This window comes from Macaca mulatta, chromosome 7 (assembly GCF_049350105.2).
Source record: "Macaca mulatta isolate MMU2019108-1 chromosome 7, T2T-MMU8v2.0, whole genome shotgun sequence".
In the NCBI taxonomy this organism is placed as follows: Eukaryota; Metazoa; Chordata; class Mammalia; order Primates; family Cercopithecidae; genus Macaca; species Macaca mulatta.
The window spans coordinates 1,846,893-1,865,172 of record NC_133412.1 but is presented as its reverse complement, the minus strand read 5'-3'; the positions used below and the strand labels follow the sequence as shown (position 1 = coordinate 1,865,172).

Genomic DNA, 18,280 nt, shown 5'->3' with positions numbered 1-18,280 from the left:
GGATGTCGGGTAGTTGGTATCTGTGTGCGTGTGTGTTTCCATTTCCATTTGGATCCCATGAGAAATGAGGCCCAGGAGGTCCTGCAGACAAAAGCCCCCCACCCTTTGGAGCTGGCCTCCATGCAGAGTGGACCCCGTCACCTTGGTAAAACGATCTGTTTCATTTCTTGTTTTAGAGACGGGTCCCTCTGTGCAGCCCAGGCTGCAGGGAGGGGCGTGGTCCCAGTTCACTGCAGCCCTGAGCGACTCCTTGTTTAAAGTGCAGACTGGTGGAGAAGTGAGGTCTGCGCGATTCGGCCTGGAGGACCCCGGTGTAGGACTCACTCTCCAGACTGGCTGCCGGCGGGCCTGGCCCTTCCTGACATCGTGGGCCACCGTGGCATGTCCCTGGCAGTGACCAGGGATGTCCTCAGGCCCCGACCCTCCTATCCAGGCCATCCAGGGCAGGCCTTTCGGGGGGGCCTTCCTTGTTCCAATTTTTCAGAGGCCCAGCGCTCTCCCTCCCCATCCAGCTGCCCAGCTGCCCAGCTCCACGCAGCGTGGGGAGGAGGATGGGGTGGGGAGAGGGTAGGGAATACGGTGTGTGTGGGTGTGTGTGTGTGTGTGTGTGTGAAGGTGCGTGTATGTGGCGGGGCCAAGATGTATGTGTTTGGGAGGTGTATGTGTGTGTCGGGATGTGTGTGTGATGGGCTGTATGTGAAGGATGTATGTGTGGGGGGATATATATGTATCTGTATAGGGTTTATGTGTGTGTGTGTGTGTTTGGGGGGGTGTATGCCTGGGTGTGTTTTGGTGTATTTGTGTCTGGGGTGTGGGTAGGGGGAGGGTGTACGCATGGGTGTGTGTGTACGTGTGTGGCGGGTGTGTGTGCGACTCTGTGGGGTGTGGGCAGTATGGGGGGGTGTGTGTGCATGTGTGGGGGGTATGGGTGTGTGTGCGCACATGTGTGTGCCTTGTGTGTGGGGGGGGTGTGTGTGCATGTGTCTGGGGTGTGTGTGCGTGTGCATGTGTGTGGTGTGGGTGTGTGGGGTGTGTGTTTCTGGGGTGTGGGGTGTGTGCATGTGTGTGGAGTGTGTGTGGGGTATGTGTGGGGTGTGAGGGCGTGTGTGCATGTGTGTGCGTGTGTGGGGTGTGTGGGGGGTGTGTGTGGGGTGTATGTGTGCATGTGTGTGGGATGTGGGGTGTGTGTGCATGTCTAGGGTGTGGTGTGTGCGCGTGTGGTGTGGGTGCGTGTGTGTGGTGCGTGGGGTGTGTGTGCATCTGTGTGTGGTGTGGGTGTGTGCATGTGTGTGGGGTGTGGGATGTGTGTGCATGCATGTGTGTGGGATGTGTCTGCATGTGTGTGGTGTGGGTGTGCGTGCATGTGTGTGGGGTGTGGGGATGTGTCTGCATGTGTGTGGGGTGTGTGCATGTGTGTGTGGTGGGGGTGTGTGCATGTGTGTGTGGGGTGTGGGGATGTGTGTGCATGTGTGTGGGGTGTGTGTGCATGTGTGTGGGGTGTGGGGGGTGTGTGCATGTGTGTGTGAGGTGTGGGGATGTGTGTGCATGTGTGTGGGGTGTGTGTGCATGTGTGTGGGGTGTGGGGGGTGTGTGCATGTGTGTGTGAGGTGTGGGGATGTGTGTGCATGTGTGTGGGGTGTGTGTGCATGTGTGTGGGGTGTGGGGGGTGTGTGCATGTGTGTGTGGGGTGTGGGGGGTGTGTGCATGTGTGTGTGGGGTGTGGGGATGTGTGCATGTGTGTGGTGTGGGTGTGTGTGCGCAAGTGTGTGTGGGGTGTGGGTGTGTGTGCATGTGTGTGTGGGTGTGGAGGTGTGTGTGTCCATGTGTGTTGGGGGGTGTGTGTGCGCATGTGTCTGAGGTCCGGGGAGCATGCATGTGGTGGGGGTGCTGCCCCTCACTCCCTCGCCCAGGAGGAGGCTGTACCCAAGGCTCCAGTTGCCAGACTGGGCCAAGCCAAGAGCAAGGCTGAGCGGCTCCACCCGCGGGCTCCCAGGCTGGGACACGGGGTGTCACCGCAGTGCTGAGCGTCTGTGCTCTGAGACCTTGTCCCCAAGGGCTCCGGCCCCGCTCCGCGTCTGTCAGAGCACAGACGCTCAGCACTGCGGTGACACCCCGTGTCCCAGCCCGGGAGCCCGCGGGTGGAGCCGCTCAGCCTTGCTCTTGGCTTGGCCCAGTCTGGCAACTGGAGCCTTGGGCGGAGCGGGGAGCGCACAGCAGGGCGGGGGCACTGAGCGCACGAGGGGAATTTCCCCACGACCACGGCGACACCAAAGGCCTGAACCGCCACGGCCGCCCGCAACAGCGAGCGCAGGGAGGGGCTGTGCGCGCCGGGGCTCCGCTGCCGCGCGGGGAGGGAGAGCCCGGCAGGGTCACGAGGCGCCGGCGCCGAGGCCGCTTGAAACCCGGGAGACCCCGCTGGTGCGCGCCGGACGAACCCCCGCGGAGGTCCCGGGGCGCAGCCGGCGTGAGGCCTCAGCACAGGGGCGCCGGGACCTCCCCACTCCGCTAGCTCAGCTCGGCGCCGCTCAGGGGGGCTCTCACCGTGAACCTCGGCTTTTCTAAAGAAAGGGCAGACCCCAGGTTTCTCCCTTCTCTTGTCGAGGCGAACGCGGTTTGGGTGTTTTCCTGGTTTCTTCTTTGGCAAGTCAAGACAGAGCACAGGGCACGGAGCCCCGAAGCTCTCTCCGCTGCTCGCGGATTCCTGGTTAAACCTGAGCGTGAGCCGCGTTCTGGCTGAGACCGGAAACAGCACGTGCGCCCGGCGGGGCCGCCCCCTCCTCCTCCTCCAACGGCCCGCGGCAGCCGCCGGGGCAGCCAGGGCCCAGCACAAAACGCCTTCCAGCGGCAGCAGCGCCGGAAAGCGGCTTCTGAGGTGCTGGATGAGCCTCGGCGCAGGGTCCCGCGCTCAGCCCACCCCGCCTGCCTCCGCGCCAGGGCCTGCCTGCTGGGTGGCCGCCTGCACCGGGCTGTCCCGGGCTGGGCACTCGCGCCGATCCCGCCTCGCTTGTGGACCCGCAGCGTGGGACGCAGAGCCAGGCCAGGCCGCACGGGCTGTGCACAAAGATATGCCCGAGAGGCGGGGAGAAGGCACAGCCCACCGGCTCAGTCCCGGAGGGAGGCAGTCCGCCCCCGGGGACAACGCGGGGACCCTATTCGGACACCACCAGAAGTTCCTGTGGGAGATGCTAAGGGTGCCCACGGTGTCGGCCACCATGTAAGGCTCTCCTAACTCTAAGCCGTTTGCAGTTTCGTGCACGTCAGAAGGGCGCAGCCACTGTCACCTCTATCAGCAGAAAAGCAAACATGAGACAGGAAACCACCCAATTAATCCGCAATTCACAGTGCTGGTGAGCTTCCAAACAATTAATGTGACTGAAGTTTCCACTCCTAGCACAGATGGGTCGTCTGTCTTTTCTACAGTTTAATGGTTTCTGCTACGCACATTTATCTGTCAAAGTGAACTATGTAACTTCAGGCCGCAGAAGTTGGATGAGAGTAAAAAGTTAAACTGAAGGTGACATGGAACTGTCCGAGAGGGTCTTCTTGTCCAAAAATGAAGAAGCTGTGGCTATAAAAATTACCACCCTTTTAAAACTTTTAATATTTATTTATTTATTTATTTTTTATTTATTGGAATGAAGTGCCCTCCAGTATTTAGTTAAAAAAAAAAAGGCCGGGCGCGGTGCCTCAAGACACCTGTAATCCCAGCACTTTGGGAGGCCGAGGCGGATGGATCACGAGGTCAGGAAATCGAGACCATCCTGGCTAACACGGTGAAAACCCGTCTCTACTAAAAATACAAAAAATTAGCTGGTCGTGGTGGCAGCGCCTGTAGTCCCAGCTACTCGGGAGGCTGAGGCAGGAGAATGGCGGGAACCCGGGAGGCGGAGCTTGCAGTGAGCCAAGATGGTGCCACCGCACTCCAGCCTGGGCGACAGAGCGAGACTCCGTCTCGAAAAACAAACAAACAAAAAAACATAACACACGCCGTTGCTTCTAACTGCAGAGAGCAGAGACAGCCCCGCAAGGCAGCTGCATGGGGGCCCCGCCTTGGTGCCTGCAGCCGGCCTCCTCTGGCACAGCTGCTTCCCTCTCAGGACCTTACACTCTGCAAAGCTCTCAATCCTCAATCATTTTCGTCTGGGTTTTTAATAATTTTCATCTGGGTTTTACCTATCACATTGGGAATTACTAATGAAAATATTTAAAATATTGAATACATTTAAAATAAAAACAAACCCATGACTTAACATGGACACAATTTTGAAAAATTATTTTCCCAAAAAAAAAAAAAAGTGAGAATGGCATTAATACTTTTATTAGCCTCTTTAACTGTCTGGCTTAATGGAAGTGTAAACCAGAAAAAGTGGCCGGGCGCAGTGGCTCAAGCCTGCAATCCCAGCACTTGGGGAGGCCGAGGCGGGCGGATCACGAGGTCAGGAGATCGACACCATCCTGACTAACACGGTGAAACCCCGTCTCTCTAAAAATACAAAAAAAAATAGCTGGGCATGGCGGCGGGCGCCTGTAGTCCCAGCTGCTCGGGAGGCTGAGGCAGGAGAATGGCATGAACCCAGGAGGTGGAGCTTGCAGTGAGTGGAGATCGTGCCACTGCACTCCAGCCTGGGCGACAGAGCAAGACTCCATGTCAAAAAAAAAAAACAAAAAAACAAAACTGGGGTTTGAGACAGGCCTCAATCCATTTAGAGGCTGATTTTGCCACAGCTGAGGATGTGCCAGGGAAAGAGACACAAGCCACAGTAGGCTCTGTGTCCGGGGCTTTTTCCAAAGAGTTTTAAGGGTTTCAATATTTAAAGGGGAAAATGGCAGGAGGGGAAGGAGGAAAGAATAAAAAGGAGGGCGGGTAGGAAAAATGAGAGAAGTGGGGCACATCCTCGTGAGGCTTTGATGAGCGCTTGCTGACTCGCGGGGGGCATAGGAAGAGTCAATTACAAATTCGGCTCATGCTCAGTACATCTGCACTTTACGTCAGATAAAGTCAACCTAGAGTGGAGGAAGAAGTCAAATATGCATTGGTTTGGGAATGGGCGTACGGGCAATTTCTAGTGTCTAGTCCCTTACGGAGCAATGAGCTGTGACTTTACATTGTCCTTCAGGCACAGAATGAAAAGGCAGTTTCCCATGTGACTGTTTCCAAGCTCACCCTTTTCTTCTGGCCTAGTGAGCTTGCAGGTGGAGATTTTCCTTTCCTTTCACAGGAGACAGGTGAATTCTCATTTCTCTTTGTGCGTGCCCACATTGTGAGCTATGTTGGTGGAAGGTGAAGAAAATTTGGCCTCACAGAAATGTAGTAGGAGAGAGAGGCTCTCTTGGACACCCTGAAAAGGCCTCAGGAACTCCAGGGGTCCTCAGCCAGGACTTTGAGAACCCATGTTCTAGAGGCAGAAGGCATTTGCCAGCCTGATTTGGGGGTTGGCCAATGGAAAGTGGGTGGAGGGGACAGTGCAGCTCTGGGTCCTCTTACAACTGTGTCACCACCGTGATACACATGCCTGAAGCCAGAAGAGAGATGCGAAGCTAGAAGAGAGATGTGAAGCCTGGCAGCTCCTAACCGCAGGCCCAGAGCCCCTCAGCTGAGGCCAGCCCACCGCAGGCCCAGAGCCCCTCAGCTGAGCCTAGCCCAGCCATGCCCAGAGCCCCTCAGCTGAGGCCAGCCCACCGCAGGCCCAGGGCCCCTCAGCTGAGGCCAGCCCAGCCCAGCCAGGCGCGCGAGTGAGAAACACTGCTTCTCACCGACTTCAGGGGCAATTCTGTTACGCCGCAAAAGCTGACAACAAAAAGGTTGGTGATATTAACAAAAATAATACCATACAGCTTATGGAAGTTTTGAGCTAAGCTGAAAATAGACTAATCCTGGCATTTACCAATTCTGTCCTGGAAAGGTTCCCAGAAAAGAAAATTCCCCTCTTTGGATCTTGTGTGTGAGTGCTAAACATTGTGTCCCTGAATAAACTGTCTCCCAACGTGAAACACATAGTTCCGCCTCAATCTGATACTGTTCAGCTCTCCTAGCCGGTTCGCAGTCCTACCCTTTGCAGACACGAGTGTGTGCCATACACAAGCAGCCCAAACCGTGTACCACGGCTGTCTGGACCGAAGACTCTCAGCCCAGGCCAAGGGAAGCAGAAGCTAAGGCTGTGCAGACACATGGGACTGGGGAGGAAGTCGGAGGAAACCCTGAAGGCTCCAGAGCCCTTCAGCCCCTGCCACCAGCTGGTCCCCTGGAACCTTCCATTCTCCTAATCACTTCTTTGTGACTTGAGTTTGGTTTCTGTAATCAAAAAAAATCTAAACTTGGCTGAAATCTCACTTACTGCTGTATCAAGGACTAACTGACTTTTTGGTTGCAGTATATCCCCTGGTGCTAGTCTAACTGGTTAAGAAAGCTCAGCCTACACTTTTATGACAGATGTTTTATTTATAGATAATTAAAATTTAGGCATATACATGACACAAACGTTATATATAGTACACTTTCCATGATAGAAGTTATGATGCTGTTCACAGAAAGGCCTCAATTCAGATGACATAATGCATATGCTAGAAGGGGACACCTGGGAGAGGGGACACCAAATGGCCTTCTGGTTTTTCATTTTGGTTTAAATATCCTCTGGATGCATTCAAGTAATACTGATCATTTAATGTTCAAAAGGCTTTTAATAAACAAATTCAGAGTAAAATTAATTGAAATATTTATAATAACGATTTGTTACACAGTTATTTCCAATATACAATCAAGACGACTCACGACACTTGAAAGAAAGGAGAAAGAAAAAAATCGATTGCACCCACAAGTAAAAAGGCTTTATTCATTTTGGGGATGCTGCAATTCGGTATTTATATAAACATTTACACACTGTGTAAACACAGTCCTACATGTAATGCAGCATTACGGGTGAGAAGACCCTTGGAAGTCGAGCGTCCACGGTGTTCCACGCGCACAGGCGGACCTTTCCACTGTCATTCCCAGCACAGCCAGTCAATCTCTCCACCCCCTCCTCCCGCCTGGCTCGAGGACAGACGCTTCTCATCAGACACACCAGGCAGCCTACAGTCTACACAGCAGCGAGCGCTCTGCCGCCTGGCTCAGGCTTTCGTTTCACAAGGACGTTTCCCCATCTTAGTGTCCTGTTAAATAATCTTGCGTAGAGTCTGAAGCAAAGGAGTCGACATCCTCGTTATCTGAATCGTCGCTGCTGTCGTCGGCGGCCGGCTCTCCTGTAAGCGCGATGCGAGCATAGTCATCCGTGTCTATGGACTTGCAGAAGTGGATGGCGTACTTGAGCTTCTCCTCCAGCACCTGTTTGCAGGAATACCTGGGCAGCTTCAGCAAGAAGAAACAGGTGTAGGACTCAGGGAGGAAGTGGTCTGGAGGGTTGTATTTATCCAACACCTGTTGAGCAGAAATATGACGTGATCAGAAGCTGAACATGGCTGCAGTCTACTTTACTGTACTCATTAGGCTCTTTGTGCTCACAAAACCATGTATTTTGCTAAGAACAAAACAGCAGAAAACATAATCCAACCAACTTTAGGAGTAACAAGGTGCAACTAATTCCTAGAACCTGGAGTAAGAAACAGCACCTCACTATGGAGACGACGGCTCTCTACGGTCATCCCGGGAAGAGGGCCAGAGGACCACACCACCCCTATGGGCCCGGGGAGGCCTGGCAGGCGGAGGGCCAGGCACGTGATCATGGGAGAGCTCCTCACGAGTCTACCAGCCCAACTTTGACCACTACAGATTAAGATACTAAGAAACAGCAAGAATTATGGACAAAAACTAAGAATTACTGACCTTCTAAGATAAACTATGCATGCTCTCCAAGGTGACCCTGAAAGACGGCCACTTTTCTAACCCTGGTAGAGACGCAGGTCAGGCTCTGCTGGGCACATGCTGGGAACAGTGGACCCTATCGATCCATCCACGCAGGCACTGCTGTTACAGTCCCAACAGAGAGCGAGGGCATCAGGCCACCCCCTCTCAGTGACTCGGCAGGTCCGTCGAGCTTGTTTCTGACCACTGCCCACAGAGTTGGAACCCAAAGCGAAACCCTTGTTCTCAATCCTACGAGCAGCCTCATTTTTCTCAGCATCTAGCGTGTTACTTAGTGACTCACCTAATCCGACCAGATAACTGAGCGAGTGCTTTGCGTGTGTTTGAAACCTAGAGTGGGCTGACACAGCAGTGGTGTATTCTGGGGATGGCCAGATACATTTTTTTTTTTTTTTTTTTTTGAGACGGAGTCTGGCTCTGTCACCCAGGCTGGAGTGCAGTGGCCGGATCTCAGCTCACTGCAAGCTCCGCCTCCCGGGTTCACGCCATTCTCCTGCCTCCGCCTCCCGAGTAGCTGGGACTACAGGCGTCCGCCACCTCGGCCGGCTAGTTTTTTGTATTTTTTAGTAGAGACGGGGTTTCACTGTGTTAGCCAGGATGGTCTCAATCTCCTGACCTCGTGATCCGCCCGTCTCGGCCTCCCAAAGTGCTGGGATTACAGGCTTGAGCCACCGCGCCCGGCCCGGCCAGATACATTTTTAAAAAACAGGTAATCATACCCAAAACACATAATCATAACATTTTGAGCCTTCACATCAGAGAAGTTGGATGTTTTCCATTTTCATTTCTGTGAAGACACAAGAGGCCCATTCTTCCATGTGCTGAAGGACCGTGGGTGAGGACCTGGCCACCATTGGCCAACATCAGCCCAGGGCTGGCAAGCCCAGCCAGGAGCCTACCTGGATGACGAAGTCTCGGCCCCGGAAGTCGGCAATGGTCCTGGGCAGCCTCGTCCGGCCCCAGACGAAGCGAAGAAAGAGAGAGCGCTCTGTGTTGGAGAAGGACTCCATCACCTCCCAGAACCACTGGATCAGCGATGTGGAAGGCTCGATGCCTTTGTAGGTGGCCACCGACTTGAGCAGATGCAGGGGGATGTCAGGGCTGCCACACACCTGCAGGAGGATGTCCGTCAGGGCCGTGTGATGCTTCCCACCTGGCATTTCCGCAAGACTCCATCACGCTCCCTCTCTACACCAAGGCCTGTTTGGGGCAGGGAGAGGTCTGGGGGCTCTGGGTGGGCCCGCATACAGCCTCCTGCGGGCGGGTGGAGGGACGTGCTCAGAGTGCACTCCCTTCAGTCAACACACAGGGCAAGGCTCTGACTCTGAACTACTGTCACTGATTTGTGGGTCAGCAAGCAAAGGCAGCTGCAGGGCAGCCCCACCTGGGGGTCGGCATACCATCGTCTCCAGTTCGTAGCCGGTGAACAGTGAGAGGAGGGGGACAGGCACAACGCGGGCCATCCCTTCCCGAACAGCAGCCACCTGCTCATCAAATTCATGGAGTCTGGAAGAAAAAGCTCACTTTACACTTCTGTCTTCGGTGACACTGACTTTGTTCTGCTCACACCAATCCTTGGCACGCAGCACTGCGGCCGCACACTTCCCAGCTGGGAGGACAGAGCACCAGCTCCAGATGGCATGAGCATGCTTAGCAGCTCAGCACTGCAGAACTTCTCCCGACACTCGGCTCATCTCGTCCGGCAGATGGGGTACAGCCTAATGACCACCCACAGCTACGCACACCCCAAGCCACCACTCTCAGTATCCACCGGATACCCCAGGAGAAGCCAGCACCAAGAGGGGAAAGACGTGCACCCGCCACAGGCCCGAGACACCATGCTGACCCACGGCAGACACGATACGGGGGATGGCACCACCCAGGACACCTGCCAGGACTACCCCCACCAGAGCCCACAGGGCACACCCACCACATGGGGCCTCATCCAGACACTCTCAGGTGCTTCCAGGGGACATGGGACAAGCAGTGGAAACTGTGGGTGGTGGTAACGACCTGCCAAGCCTGAATCACGGCGCCCAAAGGCCTGTGCACAGTCACACCTGGACACCTGGCAAAGGCTGCTCTGTGTCACTCAAGCAGCCTGGAGGGGGTCGAGACAGCCCCAGACCCAGCCCTGTCCCAAGGAAGCCAACAAAGAAAGCACACAGGGCAAAAACTACGGCCTCCTCAGGTGCAGTGACCCAAATGGGTGGATTTTGTTGATCTTGGTATTCTGGTTAGAGCTAGGAGTAATGAACACCGACCCTGATCACAGAATAAGCTTCACACCCACAGATCAGCAATAGTTGCAGGCAAATCCATTACTGTACTGTGGATGACACTCCTAAAAACACACGTCCATGCAACCATTTTCTGCTACTTTTGCTACCTGTGTCAATGCAACAGAGACAGATGACCACCAACCTGTAGTTTATCGCCAGCCGCACGTACTCCGCGCGGTTGTCCAGGGTGATGTGCGTGTGCTTGGAGCTCAGCTGAATGTCCTGGCCGCTGGCGCTCGGCACCGTGAAGGGCAGGCTCATGGCCTCAAACTCCTCCGAGGTGGCTTCATTGTCTCGGATGTACATGAGTCCAGGAATAAAATCTTTATCAACCTTTTAAGGAGAAAAAGAAAGCCCATGTGTCGACTCAGGGCTCGTCTCCACCCCAGATCCCAATCCACCCAGCACACTCTGTCAAGCAGGAGCCGGGGTCAGCCTCAAGTGCATCTCGAGGCTGCAAGTACACAGCACACACCAAGACAGAAGAGGAGCAACGAGAGAGTACTTCACCCAAGGAGCTGAACAAAGAATTCACAGTTCAGTCAAGTGCTTAAAACTAACCATTGAGAAAGTTACAGCAACTGGCTAGCAAGGATTCCCGCCCTGCAGCCGAGGCATGACACAGCCACAAGGGATGAGCTGGCTGTGGTCGCCCCAGGACAGAGCCTCCTGTGCAAGCCTGACTTGCAGCCCCCCGGCTTCCCAAAAGCTCAGCTTCTTCACAGGGGAGGCAGTGAGCTTCCTTATCTGACAAGACAGTGTATGTTACAAAACACCAGAAAGCAGATGATCTATTTTTTTTGCTACTCAAAGATGGCCCACAGCCAGGAGCCTCTGCGTCACCTGGGCACCAAGTTAGGCCAGAATTCACAGCCTGACCAGACCCGCAGAACAGACCGTGCTTGTTAACAAGACCCTAGAGGCCCCGCCTGCCGCCCCAGGGAGTTACCTCACTGAGGTCCGCGATGGTGAGGCTCATCCCAGCCAGCTGCTTCCAGACAGGTTCAGCGAGGTTGAGGCTTAGGGGACTCCCGGTTCGGATGGCAATGCCCAGCAGCACACCTGATCATTCAGGACACAAGTGACAGAGGACACTTGAAAAGGATGACAAAACTTCCCGTTCACTCACACACCCCACTGGCAGCAGCTCCACACTGAGGCCTCAGAAGCTTCTGAAGCAGTAACACCCAAATCATAGGTCTAGGCCCTTCCTCAAGACCATCTGTCCTCCTCTACATCTATCATTCCCTTTTGTGCCTATAAGCCTCTAACTCTTCACACCCCTTCTGCACACACATTAGTTTAAGCCACACAGAGGCCAATTCTTCTTCTTCTGACAGCAAAGAGCTGGAACTTCCCCATGGGAGTGTCCTCCAGGGAGCTACAGCCCTGCCCAGGAGGTGCAGGTGTGGTGGGACGCACAGCCGAGGACTCTGCACACCCTCAGTGGGACAGGAGGGAGGGACTGGCCAATGGTGAAGACTTCACCCCTCTCTGATCCCAAGTCTCAGATAAACACTGAAGATGAAGAAACAGAATCTCACATTTTCTGAGTGCTCAAGGCAGTCTCCAGTCCTCAGCACGTGGCCAGGGCCTGCTGGCTCTGCCAGTGCCTGTAACTATGCACAGAGCTTCCAAGGGTCCACCACCGTCAGGCCCTCAATGCTAGGCACGGAAGTCAACAGCACACCTTGTTCGCTTCCACAATGTTGGTGAAATGCACGATCAACATGAAAAGTCTTTTCTTTTTTTTTTTTTTGTGGATACGGAGTGCAGTGGCGCGATCTCAACTCACTGCAACCTCTGCCTCCTGGGTTCAAGCAATTCTCCTGCCTCACCCTCCTGAGTAGCTGGGACTACAGGTGCATGCCACCACAGCCAGCTAATTTTTTTTTTTTTTTTTTTGTATTTTTAGTAGAGACAAGGTTTCACCATACTGGTCAGGCTGGTCTTGAACTCCTGACCTCACGCAATCCACCAGCCTCAGCCTCCCAAAGTGCTAGGCTTATAGGCGTGAGCCACCTGCGCCTGGCTCTAAAAGTCATTTTTATTGGTAACATTTTATTAGTTTTTAGTCTCAAAAACTAAACGCAGATATTCAAGATATCTACTGTCACTCCTCAGACAGACAGTACACTTTAACTCAAGAGCAGGCACAGGGCACAGCAACCCAGTTCAAGCGGCCGAGAAGCTCACCCAGGAAGCGGAACATGCTGCTGTGCACAGGTGCTCTGGCGGCCGGGCTGAGCAGGTAGCAGTCTCGGTTGGCCCCAGACTCATCCCTCCCATTGGGTGTCACGATCAGCAGGGGTGTGAGTCCGTTCTGCAGCTCCTCACAGATCTCAGCTATGGACTCACTGTAGCCACCCCCACAGTCATCCACAGATTCACCTGCAGGGAAGAAGCAGCCACTCGAAGTCCCCTCACACAGTCCTGTGTGAAGACCCCCAATGCTCCCGCACCATGTGGCCTCTGTGCTCCCCGTGGGCTCAGGCGACCACTGCCGGGGACACAGGTGCTCCAGCGCGCCCAGCAAGTTCTCACCCACAAACTTGACTTTCCAGACACGGTGAGGAAGGAGGAGGCTGTCGGGACCAAAGGAGGTCATCTTAGCACACATCTGCCCAAAGACAGACTTGGTGCCGTCAGGGCCAGCCAGCCCACCTTTGCTCCTTGATCGTTTGACCTGGAGAGGAGAAAGCAAGCAAGCGTGAGGCCACTGCCGCAGCAGGAAACACACAGCCGGGGACACGCGGAGCTGGCGAGTGCATGAGGAGGAGGCACTGTGCATGGGCCCCTCCCTGGTCACGCACCTGCTTGCAGACCCCGCCATCCAGGGCACTCGACTCTGAACACCCGAGACCGCTGCCCTCACCCCATTGGGCATGTCGCCAGTGATATGCCCAGCAGCCCCTAGGACTAGCGTGTCTGAACAAACACACCTTCCAACATGACACACACTACCACCACGTCTACAGCTGCGGCCTAGCAGCATCACCTTGGCATGGACCATTCTCACACCCTATGCACTGCCACCACTTCACCATCTTGCCATGACCTCAGGAAATAAGACACCAGGAACTCCAAAAGCAGCTCTCCCAGATCAGAACAGACTCCCGGCACTCAAAGATTCAACCCAATGCCCCTGAACTGAAGCAGATACAGTGAGTACCTCGGCTGGGACCAGGCCTTTCCCATATCCACTTCCACTCATCCACTTCCACCCATCCCACTTCCAAGCCTCGGGGCCACTCAGCCTCCCCAACACAGGCAGTCACTCTCGTTGCCCATCCTTCTCATCCTAAGCTACAATTTCCAAAGGCTCAGGGGACTCCAATTCCCAGACATCAAGGCAGGAGCCCTAGGGCCCCTGCCACAGCAGGACCTCGGGGCATCGGAGGGCGGGTGGCCGAGGCTGTGCATCAGAATCATCTGAGAAGCCCAGTCTGGAAGCATGTCAAAAAGAAAAATTGAAGAAAAAATGGTCCTGAGAATGTATTTTGATGACTCCTCCAGTGAAACTCTCTTTATCTTTAGCTCACATCAAGTTGAGTTTAAACCACTTACAGCACAGGCTGCCATAACCAAGACTAAAAATACAAGAAGAAAGACAGAAGCCACAGCTGCCTGTAGAATGAACTTGTCTGCGTGCCACACACTCGGCTAGGTGTTCACAGATGTGAGTTCCTGGAAACTCGCAGCAGCTTTTTAAGGCTCCATCATGCCCAGAGGAGACTGGGCTACCAGAAAAGAACAGGACATGTCCTACGTCACGGCAGCCGTGTGACAGGACAGGTGCACCCAGCTCCCCAAAGCCCACGGGGCTGCCTCTTCTCCGCGACAGCACCCACTGGTAGAGGCTGTCTGTGCTCAGAGGCTGCAGAAAACAGCAGCCATGATCCTGGAAGGAGACAGACTCCTGTGGGACAGCACTTTCTCTGCTCAATAGAAACACACATGATTTTAACTGTCTTTAATCTGAAGTCCCTAAATTTTCAGAAATGTGCATGTAATAATTCTGTAATAAATTTTTAAGTGTAAAAAAGTTTTTAGGTACTGACGTTCAGATCCTGCTATAAAACTAAATAAAATTCCCAACAAACAAAACCCTTCAGTAAGATGATCTGTGTTCTGGCGTCTCCGAAACTTTCCACAGACAGCTGCGAGAGCCCCTCCCATGGCATCCCCTCGGGAGGCGTGTCCCTGAGCGCATCGTCACAGCCGTGGGGTGGCGGGACGGAGGTGCCTGTGCAGCCTTCCTGGCTCCGTGCTGGTGTCCTGTGCACACCTTGAATTCATAGAATGTTTTTCTCCATGTTCATTTTTGGGCAGAAAATCACTTCTATTTCCACACGTGTAGAAAATTTCCTCTCTTCGGGAGGGGCATGCTACCCTGAACGGGAAGGAGCCATCCATGGCACCCGGGGCCGTGGCTGAGCCACAGCAGCCCCCAGACGTCAATCCACATTGCACACTAGGCTGAAGGGTGTTTATCTGATTCTTAGGAAGGCCTGATGCCGGGCGTGGCGGCTCACGCCTATAATACCAGCACTTTGGGAGGCCAAGGCGAGTGGATCACCTGAGGTCAGGAGTTCGGGACCAGCCTGGCCAACATGGTGAAACCCTGTCTCTGCTAAAAATACAAAAAAAAAATTAGCCAGGCATGGTGGCGCACGCCTGTAATCTCAGCTTCTTGGGAGGCTGAGGCAGGAGAATCGCTTGAGCCCGGGAGGTGGAGGCTGCAGTGAGCCGAGATCGCGCCACTGCACTGCACCCTAGCCTGGGCGACAGAGCGAGACTCTGTCTCAAAAAAAAAAAAAAAAAAAAGCCCTGATATAAGTTGCTTTTTGTTTGCTTTGAGACGGTGTCTAGCTCTGTCGCCCAGACTGGAATACACCAGTATGATCTCGGCTCACTACAACCTCTGCCTCCCAGGCTCAAGCGATCCCCTGCCTCAGCCTCCTGAATAGCTGGGACTACAGGCACCCACCACCACACCAGGCTAATTTTTGTACTTTTTGTAGAGACAGGGTTTCACCATGTTGCCCAGGCTGGTCTCAAACTCCTAGGCTCAAGCAATCCATCCACTTCAGCCTCCCAAAGTGCTGGGATTACAGGCATGAGCCACCACGCGCGGCCAGAAGGACTAATATAAATTTGTTTGCCATTTACCCAGTTTGTTTTTTCAATTGCATACTGAATGAACATTTTTGTAACACAAGCTGGGGATAGCAAGATGCGTAGGAAAGAGGCGTTCAGCATGTAATGACTTCTCAAAAGTTTCAGATGATACAAAGACAGAAATAAGGGTGCCTAACATGCATCCTAGTTTATCAAAGCTTCGCTGATGCTCAGAGCCCCCCCAGGCTTGAAGAGGGGGCTTGAACACCCACCCTGAGAGCCCCTGGCCCAAAACGCCTGCATGCGGTTTTGAGGGAGGTGCAAGTTGAGACGTACTCAATCGCTGGGGTCAGACGATGCAGAAGCCATCGGCTGGCCTTTCTTACAAGCTGTGATGTTTATGATGCACAGTAAACTGAAGCGATCATCCAACGTAGGGAAATAAAAGCTTTTTTATGAACCTAGTTAAACTATTTATTTGAGGACATGACTGACGTACAGTTTAGCATTAAACACTCTTGACGTCAGTGAAGAGACCAGTTCCATCAGTGTGGTCACATGAGCTGTCCAACAAAGGACAAGAGTCTGGTGTCTTAATCCAACATGCCCCCAAATATAACTCTGAAACAATTTCTAGTCATGTAATCAACATCAGGGTAAAAATCATGTGCTAATACAAAGGTACAGGAACAAAGAATTTGTTCTTCGTGGCTCTCTGTGTCTGATCCAAGAGACGAGGCCAGTTTCATTTGAGCATTAAATGTCAAGTTCTGCACGCTATCATCATCAGGGGCTGAGGCTCCTCTTTGTTTGTAACTGTGAGTTTATGTAGACTTGAAGCAGTATAAACTTACAAACGGTCTACTAGTCGTTTCTTTGACCACTACCCATGAGACATATTAGTAACTCTGGCCTATGACACTGGCAAAGAAAACTACCAGTGCGGGGAGGGTGTGAGGATAGTGGGAGCATGAACTGTTACAACCTATAATCAGATGTATCATCAAACTATCACTGGGCCTGTGACCCACTCCACTTCTCAGAACTTACTAAAAGGGGCAACCGAAGACACACCCAGATAGCCCTGCCTGTACCACAGAAAAGTGGGCATGGCCCCCTAGCACCATCAGAGAAATCTAACAGAGTAAACCAGGACACACCTCTGCAAGAGAGGAGCAGGCTGCAGGCAGCTGCCAAACACAAGCAGCCCCACAGCCCTATTCCATGGCAGGGAGGAGCGCAGCAAATTTTAAAAGGCAGTGATCCTGCTTTGGCTGTAACAAACAGACACACACCTCCCAATGTAACAGCAGCGGTTATCATCATGCAGTGGGAAGAGGGCTGATTTTATTTTCCCCATTCTTGCTGACCTGTGTTTGTGCTTTTGGACTATCTGAGATAAATCTTCATTACTTCTATATAAAGAAACACACTGACATTCCTGGAAGGCCCAGCACATCACATACAGGAAGCCCACAAAAAGGAAGGTGGCACCTGCTCTTTAAAGTTGGGGTGCACGGGATGGCAGGCTACCAGCGCTCTCGTCCCAGCCCAGGCACCCACGAAAACATCACTTCTAAGGCTGTCAGGCCACAAGAAAAGCACAGGACATGTCTCTCCATGCGCTACCTGGATGCGGTTCAGCTCCACAACGGGACCGTGCTGACGATCGCGCACCATGGTTGCTTGCACTACTTTTCGGAAAGCTGCCTCCTAAAACACATCAAACAGACAAAATTTAGAATCTGATACAGAAAGCATCACTCCTGGAGAAATCATGACATAGTTTTGTTTAAAATCTGATTTGAAGAAGACCTTAAGAACAGAAAACTGCCAGCTCCCTTTTCTCAAGCTGTGAGGGTGCAGGGGACCAGGCTGGCACTGAAGCGCACAGGGACACAAGTCAGGGCAGGCAGTGCCAATGGCCAGGCAAGAGGCAGGTCCCTCAGGAAACTACCTCCACCCACCAGCGTGCCAGAGGCTGGAAGAGCCCAGCACATGCAGGGTGCAGAACAGGGAGGGCTGGGCCTGGCGAGCACCTGCTCTGACTCAGGTCTCGAAGTCAAGATTTCCCTGCCAAACATTAAGTCCACCAGTGGCAGGGACTGATGTTAAACCACTGACTGCCACACAGCAGCCACAGGGCCAGGGAGTGCCGTGGAGCCAACCAGAGGTCCTGGCTGTGAACACACTGAAAGAAATTGGGAGCGCCCAGGGTGAAGACAGCAGGGCGTGGTCAAACATGAGCGCCACAGTGAGGACCCAGCCTTTCCCCAGGTGGGAGCAGGTCGGCCGTGCCCATGGGGAAAGGGTGCAGGATATAGCAAGCAGCCGTGACAATGGAAACGGAGGAGACAGGTCAGCAGGGGTCTCAGCTCTCTTGGCCAAGTGGCCAATCGTGCCTTCTTTCAGTTAGGGGTGGGTTGTGGGAGCGCAAGGGTCCCTCAGTGGAGGCTGAGCCCTTGCCCAGTTCAAAGGCTAAGAACAAGCTGCTCCAAGGCAGGAGGTGAGGGCCCTAAGCGCCAGAGGAGACCTGGAACAGGCATCCTGGAGGCACCTCAGCCCCACGCCTCTTGCACAGCCCAGACTCATCCTGCCCCCACGGGCCCTGCCTGGACCCCAGGGGAGCTCCCCCTCCACAGGAGCACTCCCCTCTCCTCCCAGTTACCAGCCCGCCCACCTTCCTGGAGAGTCCCTTTTGGTGCTCTGGACCGGGAGTAGTAACACCCACTCTCTGAGGCCGATCCTCACCACACCCAGGACCAGAACCGAGGCTGCCTGCACATTCCCTGACCAGAGGTCCCTTTCAGATGCCCTCAGCACTCCCCTGATCTTCTGCAGCCTCAGCAGGTGCCAGACACTGCTGCCCACCGCTCCCCTACCACACACCAGCTCCCACCCATGCCCTGCTCACAGCCTGCACAACACTCGTACAGGGCCAGGTGGGACATGCCCCTCCTCTCACCATTTTTCTCCCTGCAAAGAAAGGTTTTTTACCTCTGCACTGCCTATTATCATC

General features: G+C 53.8%; 1 protein-coding gene across 3 annotated transcripts in view; it reads right to left on the bottom strand.

The window, feature by feature from the left end:
• Positions 1 to 6,419: 6,419 nt before the first annotated feature.
• HERC2 (HECT and RLD domain containing E3 ubiquitin protein ligase 2) overlaps positions 6,420 to 18,280 on the bottom strand; it is a 219,844-nt gene continuing 207,983 nt past the window's right edge. Inside the window, exons 86-93 of one of the 3 annotated variants that reach the window (XM_015141725.3) lie at positions 16,891 to 16,974; positions 12,685 to 12,826; positions 12,337 to 12,531; positions 11,090 to 11,202; positions 10,283 to 10,473; positions 9,259 to 9,364; positions 8,758 to 8,970; positions 6,420 to 7,414 (exon numbers count right to left, since the gene is read on the bottom strand). In XM_015141725.3, coding sequence (XP_014997211.3) covers positions 7,142 to 7,414; positions 8,758 to 8,970; positions 9,259 to 9,364; positions 10,283 to 10,473; positions 11,090 to 11,202; positions 12,337 to 12,531; positions 12,685 to 12,826; positions 16,891 to 16,974 — 1,317 coding nt within the window. In that variant the 3' untranslated portion in view covers positions 6,420 to 7,141. Of the gene's footprint in view, positions 7,415 to 8,757; positions 9,059 to 9,258; positions 9,365 to 10,282; positions 10,474 to 11,089; positions 11,203 to 12,336; positions 12,532 to 12,684; positions 12,827 to 16,890; positions 16,975 to 18,280 lie in introns of all 3 variants that reach the window. The other 2 variants (XR_013395438.1, XM_077938885.1) reach the window with 2 other exon arrangements.